General features: G+C 42.4%; 1 protein-coding gene across 2 annotated transcripts in view; it reads right to left on the bottom strand.

Moving 5' to 3' along the window:
* Window positions 1–20,112, bottom strand: part of LOC135377671 (transcription factor LBX2-like) — a 208,358-nt gene that overhangs the window by 41,194 nt on the left and 147,052 nt on the right. The window contains exon 2 of one of the 2 annotated variants that reach the window (XM_064610263.1): window positions 11,753–12,561. The exons of the other annotated variant lie outside the window; for it this stretch is intronic. Coding sequence (XP_064466333.1) covers window positions 11,753–12,263 — 511 coding nt within the window. The 5' untranslated portion in view covers window positions 12,264–12,561. The remainder of the gene's footprint in view (window positions 1–11,752; window positions 12,562–20,112) is intronic. 2 annotated transcript variants of the gene reach the window in all.

Below are 20,112 nucleotides of genomic sequence, written 5' to 3' on the forward strand. Positions count from 1 at the left end.
CCCCCTGTCCCCTACTCCTTCCTGCTGTCCTCTCTCTATCTGTCTATGTCTGTACGTCGCTCATAGCCACAGTTGCTTCGCGGCGCTATTGCACAGAATTTCTGGATGACATCACGTTTCTGACTTTCGATTTTCTTCCTTTCCTTCCCTGAATGGGGGGTTTCAGTGCATGGATCAGAAGTACTGTACGAAAACGATAGATAGAGGAAGCTGTCAAATCAAAGATCAGAAACGTGATGTTATCCACTTCAAAGGAATATGGCGATCGACGTATCGTGTTTTCGGAACCGTTATGATGAACACCTTCCTATCCAATAAAACTCACCATTGTACGTATGAATCGGTTTCGTGAAGTATTTCCCGTTTACTAAAAGCTCCTAACAACAGAAAACTACGTTATACTGTTATGTTATGTAGTGTATTGCTATGCGCAGAAAAGTATGTGTTGATTTCTCATAGTTATCAGGTGCAGGTGACACAACACAATCAACTCGGTGCAAAATTTGGGCTGTATTGGCGACGAAAAAGGCAGTCCTATAGAGTTTAGGCACGAAGTGGATTACTTATTTGTGGAAGAGTGCGTTCAATAGACGGATTTAAAACTGCTATTATGGAAATTGGTATATCACAGTAAATCATTTTACACTTCTATTTGCTCAAAAAAGGTGTATTCTTATAAAAACACCGTTTTCTATTCCGCAAAGGGTGCAAGAAGAGCATTACTAAAGGTGTAATATCGACATACACCACGTTTTATCCAATGTCGATCATTAAGGGTGTAAAGCGGGGTGTTGAAGCAGGTGTTTACCGTCTAATACGCCTAAGACGTCTTTGCACCCAATTTGGATTGGGAATACGGTGTTAAAAACGGTGTTTAATTTCGTGAGATACACCTTATGCTGGCTTCACAGCTCCGCTCAGCAAGTAATCACATTATAGACGACAACCTGAGCTAAAAACACAGTATTTGACAGGAAGGGATATTAGAAATTTAGCTTATATCTTTGACTCATTGCAAGCATGGGTGTTAGTTGCAAAAGCGCATTCCCATCACCGTTACGAACGCTTCCCGCCCCACCACATGTAACGAACGTGCCCCAACAAATTGTATTTCAGTATATGATCCATCCGACACGCCAATATAGGCTACTGAGGGTGCCCGAGGTCTCTTCAAACCTCGGCACTCACGTTGGTCCCACAGTGTTATCAAGCTAACGAGGCGTGCCTGCGACGCATTGCGCTCCGGTTTAGGTTCTACGATGGAACCACGGCTGGAAGTCTGCCGTGTTCACGGTGCTGCTTGCCATAAAAGCAAGAACGTCGAATTGTACGTGTCGGCCACTGGTCTCGGCATGCTGCCGCGGAAATTTCTATTACACTATTTGCGCGGGAATATTTGCTAACAAATAATTTCATCATAAATGGTGTTTTCAATACAATACTCCCCTTTTAAGGGTGTTTTTGTTTTTAAACGCCCATTGTAACAGTGTTTTATTAGAAATACACTTAACTAAAGGGTGTATTAGAAAACACCCATCATTTGAGTGTAAAGGCAACACCAAAAAGGTGTGCGCCATGGGACAAGCCATTTACGTACACCAAAAAAGTGTAAAAACGTTTACTGTGTACCTAACTAGAAGCCTTACAAAAACAATGCCAAGATGATGAAAACATCCTTCTCTGTGATCCGGATGATTTCATAGACTTTTATTGTGCTAATCATTTCTTAATTCATATCAAATTCACAACAGGCTAACTTCTATACACAGCTCTGTAATACTAATACTCCAGAATGTGGTGCACCCCTTAACTTGATTGGTATCGGTATTCGTGCAGGTTCCAGAGTGCAATGCAATGCAGAATTCGTGCAGAATGCAATGTTCCATAAAATGGACTTCTTTCTATCTTCTACGATTACTTTCTGGTATCCGTATGAGAAATAAAAGTAAAGTGCAAAAGTAAAGCGAAATCAAAGTAGCTATACGATTACGGAAAGTACATGCAGCTAAAAGACCGCTGGTCCTTGTGTCCATCAAGCATCGAATAGCTTGTGCACCGAAACGCCCGTGTATACCACAATCTCCGTGTACGCCACATGTCCATGCACAAGACGCATAGAACATGGGCGTTTCAGGTGCTGCTTCAGATGTGCAACTTCTCTGTGTCATTACACAATCTGCCGTGTTGTGTTTAGCGTCACGAACATTTCACTGATCAGACCTCCATTTTACTTTTACCCTTATTGGTCATACCATCGCGCAGAAAAAAGGAAAACAGTTCGTTTAACTTTTATTGAACATTTCGTACGCCTTTCCAACTGCAGATTTCAGGAAATGTTGACGAGCGGTATAGGAAAGAAACCGCTAGTTGCCCATCAAGCTGCGCACTGCCGTGCATAAAATACCTGCTGTGAATTTAATATTGAACTCTGAGAAACAATTGGTGCGATGAAAACACACCATGAAGGTGGGTAACCCGAATTACAAACTATGATAGGTCTTGTCACCTTGGCTTAGCCGGGATAGTGCTCCAGTTGCTTTACACAATTTCGATCAATAATAGCCATTTAAGATCTGCCTGTCGAAGACAGCTTTTTCACGAAGAAATTAAAAGCACGCAGTATTCAATGCCATATATTAAGGTTCTGACTTTTCGGCGAAAAGCTAATTCTGACCGGGTCTTGCACCCTGAGCTGTTCTTCGCTAGTATAAAGCCTGATATGGCGCCCAGAACTCCCGTTTGTTTGACATTGAGAGAGACAGAGAGAAATCAGAATTTCTTGGCGCTCGTCTGTGTGTTTGATCTCTTCCACAACTTCCTTTTTCCATTTTTTTTTTTTTTTTCAGATCGCCCATAACGCATGACTTTGGCCCCTAACATTTCAGAAATGAAAAATAAGACCCACTTTGTTCGCAGATTCCGAATTTGTCAGCTTTACTAAATTAGGAAGCCTGTCTTTAGCTTTTTATGCTTCGAGAAATGCATAATGGTAGCAATGACACGGGTACCAGACACCAGTGTAGAAAGCCAAGAAAGCCAGGAGCTGTACGTTGCTATGTGCAAAATTTTCCACTCACACACAACCTACTATATATACTAACCGTGGTTACAGGCGGCCGCGTGGTCCATGCACGCAGCTGTCCGGCACCGAAAGGTGCTTTGCCCAAATGCGGTCACATATATGCCTGAGTCCGGCCGCAGGCCCCGATAGACTGGGCCTGTGTGTAGCAGCAGTATCTTTGTTTAGCTGCAATATTTCGTTTAATTTGGTCTTATGTGTTTATTAATTTATTCTCCTAATTTTGTTTCGTTTGCGGTAAGACCACAACGTTTTCATCATATCTCCACAGTGAAACACAAAAAGGCTTTTGTTTAGTACTTTTCCTTACTAATTAATATTCCCTCGATACCTTTCCAAATGTTATTTTAGTTGTTGTCAGATGCAAGATTATACAGGTGTTGACTTCGCATGTACACGAAATCATCCCAGTCAACTGCATAGTTTTATGTGCGCGCTTGTAATGACATTTTTATATTTTCTATCGTGCACCGCCGTGAAAGATGTGGACGCATGGCTTTCATAAAATGTCATTGTGGCCCTGTCAGCGACGACCAGAATAAGGGGATAATAAAACATGCGAGTGAACTTGCGCTGAAGAGCTTTTGGACATGACCTGAAGAGAAAACGGAAGCTCCCCTGCGTAATGTGTTTGCATAAGAGACAACGCCCACGTGGGAAGAAAAACCGGATAAAAACATTCCCCCTGGCGATACTCGGAGGAGACGTGGGCATGGTACTTTGAAACCACATGAAACGCGCGGTGCATTAGAATAAGAAGTCGAAACTGTAACGCGATACTGATTATACAATTTTTATTAGAACAACTTTCTATGTTTACTAACTTACGACATGGCGCTTGATTTGTGTGCGCTTGTGCACAATGCCTTTTCTTGGGGGGGGGGGGGGGGGGGGGAATATGTTTATTGCGAAAAAAAAAGAGGCAGGTAAAAAGGAAAGGTCAGCCAGGCAGGAGCCGACTTGCTATTCCTTGTAAAAAGAAAAGAAACCCCACCAGAGCACCAGCTGGTTGATTGATTGAGATATAAAAATCGGGTCAGTTACTCATGAATAGAAAAGACAATAGAAAAACCCAACCTGAAGATGACCAAGAGGCATAAAAAAAGAAGAAGAGGAGGAGGAAGAAAAAGCAAAACAAAAAACAAGACAAGCAGGGCCTACCTGATGAATCAGTTCAGTAACTTGCAAATGGTTGTCGATACAATACTTTATGTACTTCATGATGTGTATCACAACATATGAACTTATGTTGCTCACATGTGCTTTGCAGCTCGACGAAAATTGCAGTTTTTGAAAGTGGTTATTGAAAAGAAGGGCATTTAATTGTGATTACTGCGGGCAGCCTATGGTAATGCATCTCGATCTCATTGTATTACGTTGTTCATACTCCGATTATGAGATGATCGAAAGTACAAAACGTGTGTTTATTTGTTTGTTTGTTTGTAAGAAAAAAGAGAAAAAGGAAAAAAAAAAAACGTGTGTTCGTAGTCGCGTTTCAAGTAGTTTGACCAAAAATGCTCTCGACATCAACAGCTGTGAGAATATGGGACTCGCACGAATCCTATTTGCCCTTTTCAGAAAATTGGGGGTTGCTTCACAACGAAGGAGCTTTGGAGCTTTAATCGAAACCAGCAGAGTCTCACTCTCAACGAATGTGGGTAAGTAGCTCAGACAGCACTATGAACCCTGGGGGAGGGGGGGGGGGCGTATCGTTTACCGAAAGAAAGAAAAAATGAGCCCTGGGAGAACAAAATTCAAACACTGCTAGATCTACACTTTGCCTTTCAACTCTAAGTTTGAGTGCCTTACTATACGCCGTGAGGGCGTGGGGGCGAGCTCTGTGATACCCGTCCTGTCACACTAAGAACATAATCCTACACACATAAAAAGAGAGAAGATATGTGCAATAAATGTACACTTTCAGACCCGGGTTTCAACGTTGTTATCCCGGTCATATCACAATAAGAACAAAAGTTCACAGAAAGTTCTTCCTTTTTGTTTCTTTTTTGTCATAGTGCCAAATTTTCAAAAAGAAGGTAAATAATCCTGATTCGACAATCATTGAATATAACAAGAGCACACAAAACAAAACGTCTACGTGCTGTGTTGTCCGTTTTTGTTTTGTGTGCTCTTTGAGTGCTTTGTGTGCTCTCAAAAGAGTTGTCCTTGCGTCAGCCCGTGCATGTTGACACCTTCATGAAAACGATTCATTTTACTATTCATTCAGTATCAGCTCTTATAGCGAAGTCCGCGTTGCACCGCTCGCTGTGCGAAGAAAGATTCATCGACTCAAACTATTTTTTCAGCTCTTGCAGAGGGAAGTGAGGATAGACTATAAACAATTATTCTGCTACTCTGGTTTGTATGAGTCTAGGACACGACACAGCCGACATATTTATCTGCCTACGCCTCGCATTAGCGCTTGTCAGCTTTCTTTTGTTCGCAGAACCTCAGTTGAGTGGAATTTGCTTCCTGAATCAGTCATATCTTTACATGATACAGACACGTTTGTTTCAACTATAACAAGTATGTTTACTAACATCTTAACACAGTCTCTCGCACTCGTTGATATTACCATGTTGTCATACGTATTGTTACCGCTCAATGTTCACAATCCTGCTTGTTATGCTTGCTGTGTTTATTGTTCGGCCTAGTGTCTCTTTGCTTAGGCTGCCACTGGGCGGTCAGCAATATTACCCAAATAAATAAAAAATAATTAAAATAAATTTAATCTGTCTTGCGCGCGATGTAAACAGGGCGCATCTTGAAAAGCCACTCACATATACCTATACTTCTTTCGTGTAAGTAAATTTTCTAACTGCGCAAATAAGCCAGCGTAGTTGCTAATTTTTAGGAAGGCAGAAGAAGGAATCGGACGGTCATTGCACTCGCCTTTCTGTGATTCGTCAAACAAGGCATACACTATCGTGTATACATAGGTGATTAATTCAGGAACACAAATTTTCTTTCTGTATGCCAATTCCCGAGAAAGACAGAGAGAACAAAAATTTGTTCAACACGAAACCTTCTTGCCTAATGACATCTCAGCAAAGGAAGACATCGGAAGCGCTGATCGGTTTACATCGGCCTGCGAGCATCCTCTTTTCCCAGAAGTGCGTAGAGTTCCGGTGTCGTCTGTTCGCCTGCTTTGCATGCGCCGACAGTATAAGCCTTCATTATGAGGCTGCATCTGGGAGGTGAAACTAATACGCTACATGATTACTCGGCTTGAATGTCGGTCGTTCGTCGCTTTGGTATTCGCTCGCCAAAGCTGTGTCAGCAAAGTAGTAGCTAGTTAGCGGCTTTATTTTTGACTCACAGGACTTCTTGTTGATTCGTTTCATTTCAAAGAACTAAGAATGATTTTTCATACAGACGAGATCGCTTGGTACATTAGCGAAGCTTCCAAGCGCGGCCTTATACCGTCAACTGAATTTCTCGTGTGTGGAAAAAATGAAAGTACTTTCAACCAGTTGGTCGCTCCGTTGTAGGCGATGATACCTATAGAGTAAATATAGGACGCTTTGATGATATTTACAGTGACTTTGCAGTTGCGGTTATGGTTGCATCGGTTTTATGCAATCAGTCAGTCTCCTTTTTGTTCCTCATGAAAAGCAGGCCATCACGCGCCTTCCCTCGTACTAGATCGACTCCTCCGAGAACTACATTTACTCTCCTGCGATTCCGTTTACCTTCTTATGAATGCAAATAATTATTTGCTCCATACAACACATTTGTCTGCATGCAAGTTTTGAAGAACTTGGAAACCTCCGGGATGTTCTGTTACAAGTAGTTGCATTTCTCAATGTGACATTTCAAGTAACCTGTTGTTGAGTGGCCCTTCAAATAAAAATAAACGCACCTCACAGCTGTGTTTCCTTCTGTTTTGGAGCAATGACAGTTTGCCCAGTAAGACAAATGGAATGAACACAAGTGTCGATCAAGTATTTCACCTCCAGTACGAAGCTGTTACGAATGAGGTCTAGCATCCATTGCTAGTTACCTTGTGCACTGCACACAGAAGAAAACGTTGGCAATGCGGCTATGCCCATATTAATGTGAAATAATGGCGGCACGGGCTTGTGTATATGGTTTGCATGTTATGTATTCCCCTCAAACGTGCATGAGACGCATAACTACATGCTCGTATAGCACGTCATTTATGCTACGGGAAAGTTCGTTGAAGTTCGTAGTTGAAGAAAAGAGCACACAAAACAAAAACGGACAACACAGCACGTAGACGTTTTGTTTTGTGTGCTCTTGTTATATTCAATGATTGTCGAATCAGGATTATTTACCTTCTTTTTTGAAAATTTGGCACTATGACAAAAAAGAAACAAAAAGAAAGAACTTTCTGTGAACTTTTGTTCTTATTGTGATATGACCGGGATAACAACGTTGAAACCCGGGTCTGAAAGTGTACATTTATTGCACATATCTTCTCTCTTTTTATGTTTGTAGGATTATGTTCTTAGTGTGACAGGACGGGTATCACAGAGCTCGCCCCCACGCCCTCACGGCGTATAGTAAGGCACTCAAACTTAGAGTTGAAAGAGTTAAAATCTGGACTGGTTGGCGATGCATCTACATCTAAAATCGGTAAAAAGAGATAATATTAAGATGTTGACTCTTTTTAATCTGCTGACTATTGTTATTCAGTGCATGTGTTTTGGCATCCTTTTCACGTCCGTATGAAGGGAAGTGCCTCAGGTTGAGAGCCCCCGATGTTCCGAACAGAGATTTATCAGAACTGACTGTTCGAAATATCGGCGGCTCTCCTGCAGCTGAGGCACTTCCCTTCATATTTCCTTACCGGTTCGCTGGAGTTTCTACCCTTGTATTTTCTCGCCCGTGATTGTCTTTCCAGCCCTGGGGTTTTTTACAGCTCTTACACTCTATGCAAAAAAAAAGGAGTAAAACGGGGGGTAATTGCAGCTTCTACTCCCCTAGTCTGCAATTACTCCCCATTTTAGTTCCCTACCCAACATTTAGTCCCGACAGTTACTCCCCAGGACTGCAAATTGTCACTAAACTTCGCGAATGGTCTCCTGAATGCAACAGTCTACGTAAATATGTGCCCTTGGTCAATTTGAATGACATAAGGCTGTATAACTCAGACAACGTAGCAATTTTCCAGCCACACAGAGTAAGAAACAGTTAGCGCATCTTTCTTCGCAAATTGTGCCCTAGTATGGCGCAAGATTTTAAATCACTCGATATATCACCGTTGACGGTTTGATTCAAAGTATTTTCATGCATGCGCACCAATTATGTACCTGGGACTCTTACACCAGCGCGTGAAATGCGGTCTTCACTCTGTGACATTCATTTACTCCCGAAAGGGACTATTTTTTGTGGCAATGCAATTACTCCCCAAAAGGAGTAAAAGTACTCCTTTTTTTCTTAGAGTGTAGCTGGAACTTAACAACATACAATTAGTCCAGTTGGGTCCATAATATTCTCCGAGGTCGTTCTTGCATTGCTATGCACTTGGTGCTCAAGGTAGCGATAAAACGTATGAGCATAGTATAGCGCTAAATAACGCATTCCCGACATGCTTAGCAAATATTTAATCGCATTTGATTGATTTTGTAGTTTATGGACTATGTTTGGACCACTGAAGTAATTATGTACATTTAGTGTATAATATTTAAGTTTAGATTGTTCTGTCTTCCTCTACTTTTTCTTTAAACGTCCATGGGGTTACAGTGAGGCTGCACGTGCGTGAGTTGACACTGACAAGATTGACTTTTGTTGACAAGACAAAGTTTTGTCAAAGCACCCGTATCCATTTTCCGTACTTAATTTCTAATCTGAAAGAAAACCCATCAATCTAGCAGTATGTTGAAGCTTATTTTACCTGTCTTTAATTGTATATAGCCGAAGTCATGTCGAATGTTCAAAACAGCGTGTCTTCAACATTCGTGGGTCTATGGTGTAATCGAATGACATCATGGCGGCTATGTATTTTGTTGAAAAAGCTCTCTATACTGCAACTTTCTATTTAGTATCTCATTCGAGTAAGTAAGTTTGTTATTCATTATTCATTGTGCCGAATATCTTTCAAAAAATCTTTATGCCAGCTTCCACTATGACTCTATATGCAGAAATGTTGAACTGAATTCAATTTCGTGACAAGCGACAATTTGTTTTTCGGCAGTTTTTCTTGCAACTGGTATATCTAGAAATGTACGACTGCGGCGCAGACCATCGTGTATAGAGTAACCACGGTAGAAGTATGGAAAGGAACTATATATTGCAGTCGCAAAGCGTGTTATAATAGCGACAGTGCCATACCTCGTATTCCATAATACATGAAGCGACGCCTGTAGTTACTTCGTCGAAGTTATACAGTACGTGTTCCTAAATGTTGGAAATTTACAAACGGTCGGCGAAAACGTTGACGTTCTGCCAGAGCCCCGTGAATACTTTTCAGAATAGACGTGGGTATAGCTTCGTCCATGTTTTCGTCGCCTACGCTCAGGTTTTTCTGATCATGGAGTTCATCCACGAGCTTGCCTGCGTCTACCCCATTTTATACGCTTTACGTTCCGCCCAAATAGGAAAATCTGCCTCGAAGCTTCGTTGAAATGTCATATTAAATTGTACCGTTAAATAAACCGTACCATTTTCGCGTTGGACAAGTGAACAGAACAGCGCTTGCACATACACGTAGGGAGTTTATGCAGCTCTAATGCGAGAGGAAGAAGAAGAAGAAGAAAAAAAGACACTGTACTGGTGATAATGTAGGTACGTCTAAAATGTTTTCTTTTGCTGCGAGGAGCCTCAAAGTTATATAGGCACGTCAGAGGACGTTTTGAAAATTTTAAAGCTGCATGTAGATCCGCGAATGATAACAATTATGAGAAAAAATCTTACGAAAAGTCGATGTCGAGGATTGTGCTGTAGCACATCGCCATAAGAGGACACAGCAGTTTCTGTGACAGCGTTTTCTTTCTTTGTACCCATTCAGCTTTACCTAACCTGTCTCTGGTACTGCTCACCAACTCAATCTCCGGATCTAATCTACATTATATATCGTGTATAATATCCTTTATAGATGTCGTGACTCTCCCTTCCAAATATAAATATAGCGAAAAATGACGGTACATGTTCCAAGTGTAATGTACCGAAGAACGTAAACATGCAGTGTACACAATCAACACTGGAAGCAATTTCTTGCTCTTATGTGACGTTTACTTTGTCAATGGGGCCTCCATGTATAAGTCAGATTAAATCTAGTTTCTTCGTATGTATAATCATTAGTTCATCAAAACATGATATTCAGTATACTTATTTGTCTCGCATCATACAAGTTCTTTCCGCATGTTTGTCTGCATCTCATAACCCTATAGCCATGGTCCCACCCGCCCTACTCGAACCTCCATTATGATATAGGATAGGCTAGGACAAGGAGGAAAGACGTCACGGAATAAAGAGCTCGATGAAAATTTTAACATTAAAAATGGTATTGTGCCATCTGGTGTGTCCGAGTTTTAAGTATATCAAACCACATCGAACACAGGCACATCCACGGCAGAAACGCGGAGCTTGAACGGCTCCTTTTAAGAGGACCCCTGAGTTTATAATGGTAATATTTCGACTAATAAAGCGAGTTAATAGGTCAGATAAAATATTCCACTTCGCTATGGTGGTTTTGAAAACGTTAGCTCTATTGATATACGTTACAGCGCCTATTTGTAGCATGCTTCCTTACACGAAAGAAAATCCAAGTAAATCCCTGTTGATATTTATTTATTATTAACATGACTGTTGCATGTAATGAAAAGCCCCGTGCGCTAACCGAGAAGCACACATACTGTAGACAGATTGTTATCTCTTTTTGGGCGTTCTGGAAGAGGTCATAGTCCCAACTTGAGAATGTGTATACTTCATTCCATGTAGATCTTATCCTTTGCGGGATAATTGAAAAAATAAATAAATAAATAAAATAAAGAAGACGCCTTTGCAGTGGTGTGATTTCCCGTGGACGCGTGCCTGTATTGTGTTGTACATGTGTGAGTGAACGTTGTACAGATACTTGTTTGCATTTTTGCTTTCCACGACGCAAAATGTCGCCACGTGCACTAGTAGTGTTACAAAATGTATAGTTATACAGTCGTGTCATGGATTATACGAATAACTGAAATGAACAAGAGTGAACATCTCCTCACAGTGTAGCAAAAGGTTTGGGATTGAGAAATATTCAACTGAGTTATATGACTAAACCTTCGTGGTGTACTGGCCCTGCTCGGATGGTTCGATAAATGAAACGAGTGGAGATTTTGGGTAGTTGGTACGTCATATACATGGATGATTAAGACCTGACGATAAATGAAAATCGAATAGAATGGATCTGACGCTTAATTCACATTCACGCGCTTTAAATAATTACCAGCGGGAAGCACATTCGAAAATGAGTGCAAACGTTACTGCTACATATCTGAAGCCTGAAACCAAGGAGTTGATACGGCTGGTATTCGGCGGTTACTAATTGAATATATGATGTACACTGTCTTGCGTTCCAGCAGTAAAGGTGCACTGGACGAGGTCAGGATATCGTCCAAAGCACCTTACAGCTGGAGGAGCAAGTTGGGTGCCTGTTTGGTGATGGCGTGTTATCCTTATCTAATTGTTTGTGAGTGTGATATGATAATAACCAGAAGGACTCACCGGATCCTCTTTCGCCGGATTCGAGCCCCTCAAATGCCTTGCTGGTCATCTCGAACAGTGCATCCAGAGGAGAAGTGGAGCTGTTGTTGTTGGACGCAGCAGGGCTCTCAGGAGAGTCGCTCTCAGACCTCTCGGAGCGGGAGTCCTCGTCCGTAGACCGAGGCCTCCGACGGCCCGGGTTCGGCGATTCTAAGTCCCACGGCCGCACGATACCCGTCGTTCTGCGAGCTGGTTTGTGGCTGAGAATGTCCTTGATGAAGAAAGAGGTAAGGGGCTTTGGCGATGGATTTGCCGGTGGCCGTGCTTCCACCATGCATAACCTCTTGATTGGTTTGAAGTACTCGTCGTCTTCGAAGAAGTCCTGTTCGGCGTCTAGAGACGCCGTGCTCACCACGTCCAGCTCTTCCTCGATGGCGTCTCCTGTCTTGTCGGCTCGGCTTTCATCGTCCTCCATGAGAGATTCGAGTGGCGGCATGTCCGCCTCGTCTTCCCGCGCGGGGCTGTCAGCCATATTTTCCAGCTGAGGTGCTCACAGTCTAACAATGGCCGCACATGGCCTGTCTCGATCGGCCACAACTCCGAGAGTCCATCACACATCAACAGGGTAACCGTCAAGTTACAAGTTCCAATGAGGCCTGTCGGCACCGACGGCACGGCGCCGCCTCCCTCGTTCACTGTCGGCGCAGCCAATGGGTGGGAGCGCCAAGGCGGGGCGCCTCAAACTGCTCGCGCACTCGTATTGGTCAGCAACCCCGCAGGGGACGGAAGGAAAGTCGGCGCTAGTGAGAGGGGCGCGACTGACACTTTGCCTGCATTTCAGGGAGAAAAGAGGCCTGTCATGAACCAATCGTTGAGGAATAGTCTTAATTCATGGGGTCGGTTAAACAAAACGGGAGAGGCGTCTGGCACACGTGCGCGTTGCAGCACTCAAGTGAAGCTGCTGATCCCCGACAGTTATTGCGGCACCAAACGGGGGAGTTTGTCGAACGCCGCGCCTGTCGCTTATTCCCCAGACAGTGCTCGCGTCATCGCCTTTCTCGTCGAATGTGACGCAGCAAGCGACAGTTCACCGGAAGTGCTGTCATCGAGTTGGATCGCGTTGGCTGCGCTGAGAGGACTCAACTCACTGCAACCAATCTCTCTGCGTATTGCCATTACATATCCCCCCGCGACCTCGAACTGCTGGGCCGGCAAGATGCTCAAGGTTCATTCGTCATACTGTAGCATCTTATTGTTCGAAAGAACAATGCACGTGTGCTCCTTTGCGGCTTTATAGGATAGACTGATTGCATATTCGAAGGCTCGTAGCGACTGTCGAAATTCATTCGCGCACTGCTATTTTAAGCGATTTTCCGGTGTAGATTCATTGTAAATATGCAGCACAGGAACGCGGACACAGAATGATTTTCCGGTGACCTGTTAGCAGAGAGAGAGAGAGAAACACCAAGATGTAACCCAACCTGGCAATTTCTTAACTTCACTTTATTTTATTCGGTGTTTGTGCCGCGAAGCAATAACTTCACTGACGCATAACCATCAACACGCTCTCAAACTGTAGCATGAGTGCCAGTGGTTTCGATGAATGTGCTGAACTAACGTATCAATGGGGTAGGCAGTATAAGTGCTGGATACAAACAGCAAAATATCGAAAACAAACGTCCTGCTGCCTCACGCTATAAGAAAGAAAATAGACGCCAAAATTTTATGAATTCGCAGCTGCTTATGCTATAGGGTTTGCACAATCACTTGGATCACTTGGATGCATATCTTACAAACACGTTGCCATCCGCAAGCGTACACGTGAGTTTCAGGAGCATATACTATAGGTGTCCGTCAAATCTAACGTCTTCGTCTAACGTGTCCTGGAGTAGCCAGTCCCGAATGTTTTGGGACTAACATCTCCACTTTTTTTTTCTTTTTTCAATCAATCAACGTCTTCGTCATTTAGCACTTCGTCAAACATTAACGCTGGCATTCCACTTCTGAATTACAGCGAAAACACTTAGATCACTTAGAAGTTCCACAGACCAACAGTATCGCCAAAACTTGTATGCGTATCGCGAACATGCAACGCACATACCACGTGCCATGCATCAGTCACATGTAATGCAATGGATGGTCCACAAGCCTTAACTATACCATTTATCGAGCACCGGGCACTTCGACCGCCGCAGAGAACCCAGAGAATGTCACTGCCTCTTTAATATAGGCTCTTCTGTTTAGTGCAACAAAAAGCTTTGTAAGCGACAGGATATTTTGCAAATAGCAAGCCATCCATATAGGAAGTTGGGGTATATGTTGGCAACATTTTGCTTTCATTGGGGCTTTCACTATTGAGAAACATTGAAATATTATTTCACTGTTGAGAAATTGCCACAAAGTTAGTCCTTGATTCTATGGTAGCCACCTGAGTAACAGTATATTGCTCTCGTACGTTTAAGATCTCCTATTCCTTTTCATCCCCAACGCAATTCGGTAGTCCATTCTATATCAAATTGCCTACTGATTGCAGACAATAACAATGCCTTTGTTTTGAATATCGCGGGATAAACTAATTATGTTTACCTGTAACAAGTCACCTAAAAAGTGGAGTTCATAGCTCCATAATTCCAGATCCCGCAGGACTATAGCCTCTCGTCTTAAACCGTTTTGCTCCTCAGCAGTTAATAACAACTCATGAAGTATACCCGCACGATATTTAGCGGCAACCTGCGTGCGTAAACTCTCTCACCTTTTCACATCTCGTGCACTGTTCCAGATATGCATCTCAAAGGGCCACTATGAAATCTCCTCTCGACCGACTGGACAACCGAAACTTTGACCTCATAAAAGTGCTGGGTCCTTGGCCACCTGACAAGAGGGATGCTACCTTGTCAGCTCTTGTGACTTTTATCCGGAGTATAGTTCATTGGGAGTGTACTTTATCCTGCACTACACTAACCGCTGATTTGGTCTGTGTTAGCTTTATTGCCTCCACGTACGGCTTGCGAAAGTAGCGTTTTTTCTTCTTTGTATTTTTTTTTTTTGGGGGGGGGGATCTTTTTTATGGAGAAGCCGAATTCGTGTTGTGATGTATTCAATATCTCCCTTTTATTGTTTTTCGCAAACATCAACACCTCTCTCTCTCTCTTTTTTTTTCATATTCCCGCCTCATAATGTCACAAAAAACCGTATACCACTCAAGTCACGAGTGATAACAGTATCATTCTCACCTGGTCCTCACTGTATCACGTGACGATCTTCTGTTTTCAGAGCGCATACACTCTAACAAAAAGGGAGCAAATTAGATTCCAATTGCTCCTCATTTTAGTCGCCTAGACCCGAAATTTATACCCACCACTGCAAAATAGACCCCAATCAGTCCCCACATTCCTAGTAGTCTCATTCAGTTAGACCCTAGAGGAACTAATCGTTGTCATATCTACTCCTCATTTTTCCTAAGAGTGTATGGTGTGTTGGGTGAGCGCGAGATCTTGCAGCACGGAATGCATGCAATCGACCACCTCCCCTTTACCATAGGCAAGGTGCTGAGCCCATGGTCCAATAGTGTTCATATGCACCAAGGTCTCTGTCACCTTTGGGATTTCCTGTCATCAACAGGCCTCTCCACCCTGCTTTGATGACCTGAATCCTCATCTCCATCATCACCGCTCACTATCTACAAATGGCACTGGGGCAGCGCCCAGCCTGCTGGCCTGCAACAGCCCCGTCTCATCATCGTCTCTTTATGTCTGTGTGTTTGCGTGCGTGTGTGGGTGAAAGCGACATCATAAACAAATCTTGATTTTATTTCAGTGAAATAAAAAATTGTTCTTAATAAAAAAATTTATTTATATTTTATGTGACCGTAAGACTTCTTTCGCACACGTGTGCAGTTCGACGTGTATACACACGACGTCTGTTTCAACTGCGGTGACTTTAGAATGCACGGAGTTACTGTAAGTGCAACTGCCGTGTACGGCGCTAGAATATTCAGGACCGTCGATTTTGATGTTACGTTAGGGCAACGTTGTTTCTGAAGTTCATAATCAACAGCCCACGAACGATGTTAATCGTAACAGTAATACCATGTTTCCGGAACCGACTGGTGAGAATGAGGTATATACCATACAATAATGAATCTCAAGAACACGAAAAGCATATAGATGTTGACGGCCTTCAAATTAAACCAATTAAATATGCTCGCGAATATTTAGTGTACCCATTGCGTATAATATGTAACTTAGCTTTGTCTTCAGGAACGTTCAAAAATTTAAGGCCGGTTGTGAAAGTCACAGTGCTCCATAAAGGATGGGATACAAAAACTAAATGAAAAACTACCGCCCAATTTCTACTCTACCTGTATTTTCGAAAGTTCTCGAAAAGCTTATTTACGCCTAGATAACTTTGTGGAGAAACATAATTTAATAACGGCGTCACAATATGGCTTTCGTAAAGGCCCTTCAACAGGAGTATAGCACTCTTACACCAAATCAGTACCTCTTAAATAATTTCGAAGATAAGCTGCTTACACTGGGCATTTTTCTTGATCTAAGTAAGGCTTTTGATCGTATCAGTCATTTTGTTTTGTTATCAAAACTTGGACTCCTATGGAATTCGTGACGCTGCATTGCAACTGGTTAGATCTTATCTTTCGACAGCAGTTTGTTTCTTTGAAGACGGGTCATACCCCTGGCACACGGCAAACCGAATGGCATTCCCAGCGAATGACAGTTGCACCGAATGTCATTCGTTTGTCTTATATCCAGCTACACGAAGAAACAGAATGTTATTCGCAAATGGTGTCAGTGCCGATAATTCAGACATCAGGGCCAAACGTATGAAGCATTATACAGGTACATTAGTTATATTTTTATTTCTTTTGCTCAAAATTAGAGAAATATTAGATTATTTCGCAAAATCGTTGTGTTTTCAAAGACACTTAATTGGCTAAGTACCACAAGCAAAGACAAATAAGAAGCCTATTCGCTCTCAGATCGAACAGAGTCGGCGCGCTGCGGAGAAACGATAAACTACCATTGTGTGGACGCGTCGTCTGCTTTTACACGTTTATTCAGCGCTTACCGCTGTAGGTGGAGCATTAGCGAACCGAACAGTATCGTACCAGTGATCTTCCGGTGAATATATACTAGAATTACGGAAAAGATCCATCAACTCCGAACATCGGCCCACGTGTTATCCACACTAGAAAGGTGACAGTTTCGCCCCCTATAGGTCGATCTCGCAGCGAATCTGCACCGCACTTGGCAACGTGGCGACTGGGAACGAGGGTAGTTCTCCGAAAAACAGTGTTTAGCCTTCCTTCCTTCGTGTCAAAAGTTATCAAATTAGTGATAAAATATATGAGTACAACTCTTCATTCACCTTTCATTTCTTCAAACGGTTTATCGTAGTTGTTTTTGATACCTCTCTACTGCTAGGGTACGCTGTCGGTGCGAGAGAAAAAAGCGAATGAGTTCCCCGAACTCATCATTCGCATGTATTGCCATTTGATTTCACCGTGTGACACGGAACGAATGTCATTAAGTGTGAATGCCATTCCCTGGGAATGACATTCAATTTGCCGTGTGACAGGGCTATAAAATCCTCCACCTTATCACTGTCAGCCGGCGTTCCACAAGGGAGCATACTTGGTTCTCTTCTTTTTAATCTATTCATTAACGATATAGTTCTTCTGGACCAGGAAACATATTTCGTTATCTATGCTGACGCTACAACAATTCTCCTGCGTAATCAGTTAGAACACGAATTAATTGAGAAAGGTAACGTTGTATTCGAAAAGATAAGATTATGGCTGTTAACTCGCTTTTGAGCGAAATTCCTTAATTGAAGAGCTAATTAATGGATTTTAGGTAATTAGTGATCTCGTAGTTACATACTTTCTTCCAGAGAATGTTTGCCTGGCCATATAACTCAACTGCAAAAACGGCATCTATTTTGCTCTGCTAGTTTTTTTAATAAGAGTTCTGTAACGACAAAAAAAAAAAAACTGTATGAACCACCCACACGAACGAAATTGTAGGTGAGTAGTTTACCCTGCAAATCGAGTAGCAAGCTCAATGAACAATACACCGCTAACCAGAGCTTCCTTTCTGTGCATAAAGTACTCAAACATGGGACGTATATGGGCGCCGCAGAACAGAAATACTGTGAGACGCATTCCACTCACGCTCATCACATTCGTAGGGCATAGCAGAGCTCTTGTCTTTTTAGAGTATTTTTTCCTTTTTCTTTTTTCTCTACTAGACCTGGAGATGCAGATGCTTGTCCCGCTGTGGGCGGGCTCACATCCCCATTTTTTTCTCCTATCATCATCATCATCATCATCATGCTCATAAACAGCGGCGTACCAATCATCACTCCCCATTGTCTGAATAAATCCGTATTTTCTCTACTCAAGTTACGCTATCTTAAATACTTTTGGGAGTAACTTGGTATCTTACAAACATTTTCAAAAGTGAGTATTTCTTAACTTAAATACTTTTGGCGGTAGCTTGTACTCATTTATTAAGATACTCCCTTTCGCTTATATTTGTTTCGGGTGGCAGGAAGGGCTAAAAAAAGAGATTAGCTTCGTGTGTTTTGGCTGGGCGCTATGCCACTTAATTTGTACATACATTTCATCTCAGATATCCCAGGGTAACCCAGCGCCATTCTGCGGCGTATCCTGCAAAAGCGGACAGCGCATTAGTATTTAGGTTTAGTTTAGGCGAGTTGTTAGTCTACCGTTGGTAATATCACCGTCAAGTTAGCGTACCTACTGCAACCAACGATAGCGTGGGTGACTCAGAATCTTATCTGTTAATTGGGTGCGGTAGACGCGGTAGCTTACCGGGCTCCCTGTAACGGTATACTAAAACTCTCTAATGTTTTTGGCCAGAAGGGCATTGTCGGTAAATGTTCGGGGTCTGTCGAAGCCAAGGAAGAGGAACAGTGTGTCATGGAGTAATAATGAGCACAGCATCGGGTATCCGCGCGAGCAACATTGTCGGGCGAGATGTCCGCGGAGGAGAGCATGCATGCAGGAAGAGGTCGCGGGAAATCGAGAGAATATCCGAACGATATATTTTATTTTCGCTTTGTTTGTATTTGCCTGACAGTAAATTTCACAAATTCTAACTTGACAGCAACGAGTTACTGTTGTGAGCATTTAGTATTCTACTCAGCTATTTTCGAGGTTGAGTATTTAGTATGGTTTTACGTGATACTGAGCAACTTAACTTAAATACTTTTTTGAGTATCTTGTATAAGCCTGCCTTAAACGTACAAAACGAAAACGAAAGAGAAGCGTGAGATCGGTAGGTAATCCCACGGTCAAAATCATCAAATTTTCGCTGAGGGCAAAAGAGAGAGAGAGAGAGAGAAAAAAGAACAAGAAAAACAAAGGAAGAAATAACTCTCAGTTTAATTATTGCAGCGTTTTCAACGTATTTGAAGTCATCAGGAACATTAGTAAGTGGATTATTAGTGGTGCCTTGACTTCTATATGGAATTCGACCCACATGATTTGATTTGATTTGAAGAAAAAAATAAAATGGAGATTTTGGCTTCACAAGTGTGAGGCCCGCAACTCCACATCACTTGCACCGGTTACTTTGGTGGAAAACTCCTGTAATTATTATTCGGTATAATTCGACAGCGCCAGCGCCCCCCAATGTAAGAAACCCTCACTCTCGTGCCACCGAACCTCAGGATATTATCCTCTTTTTCTTTCTCCGTATACGGGCACCTGCATTATTTATTTATTATATTTAGCGATTCATTTAGTACCAAAAGTCAGGTACTATCGTGGATATGGATATACATTAACGTTAGAGTATGCATCACCAATTCGCCCAAGTTTCTGTTTTAACTGATTAACATTAAACTCAACCTTCCAACAGACTCCTCTGCTGAAGCACCATGTGGAACAACACAAATGATTATAAATTCGGTGGTGATGGCTAATTTCACAATTTGCCTTTGTAAATTTCGCTTAAAAACTATATCTTGGGTGAAATGGCGGACGCTGAGAAGAAGTCGTTTCAACTATATGAAAATTTGCTTATGCTTCTGTACTTCCGATATTTTTTTCTCCAGGAATATTCAAGATACAAGTTTAAACCTTACGATGCCCTTGTCAAAAAATAACACACACCGTTTAATGTCTTTGAAAAAGCAAGAGTCCTTCCACAGCGTTTTATCTTCTTGCTGCGCTTTGCTATACAAGAACGTTTACAGCGCGCAGCAAGTGAATGTACCCGAGCATGCTCCGGTCCGGAGCCCAATACGAGCGGAAATATGCTCCAGATGAGAATAACCTCGCGTCGATAAACGTCGACTGCCGCTGTAAACGTGACGTTCAAACGATTTTCTCAGCA

Source organism: Ornithodoros turicata, chromosome 1 (assembly GCF_037126465.1).
Source record: "Ornithodoros turicata isolate Travis chromosome 1, ASM3712646v1, whole genome shotgun sequence".
Lineage (NCBI taxonomy): Eukaryota > Metazoa > Arthropoda > Arachnida > Ixodida > Argasidae > Ornithodoros > Ornithodoros turicata.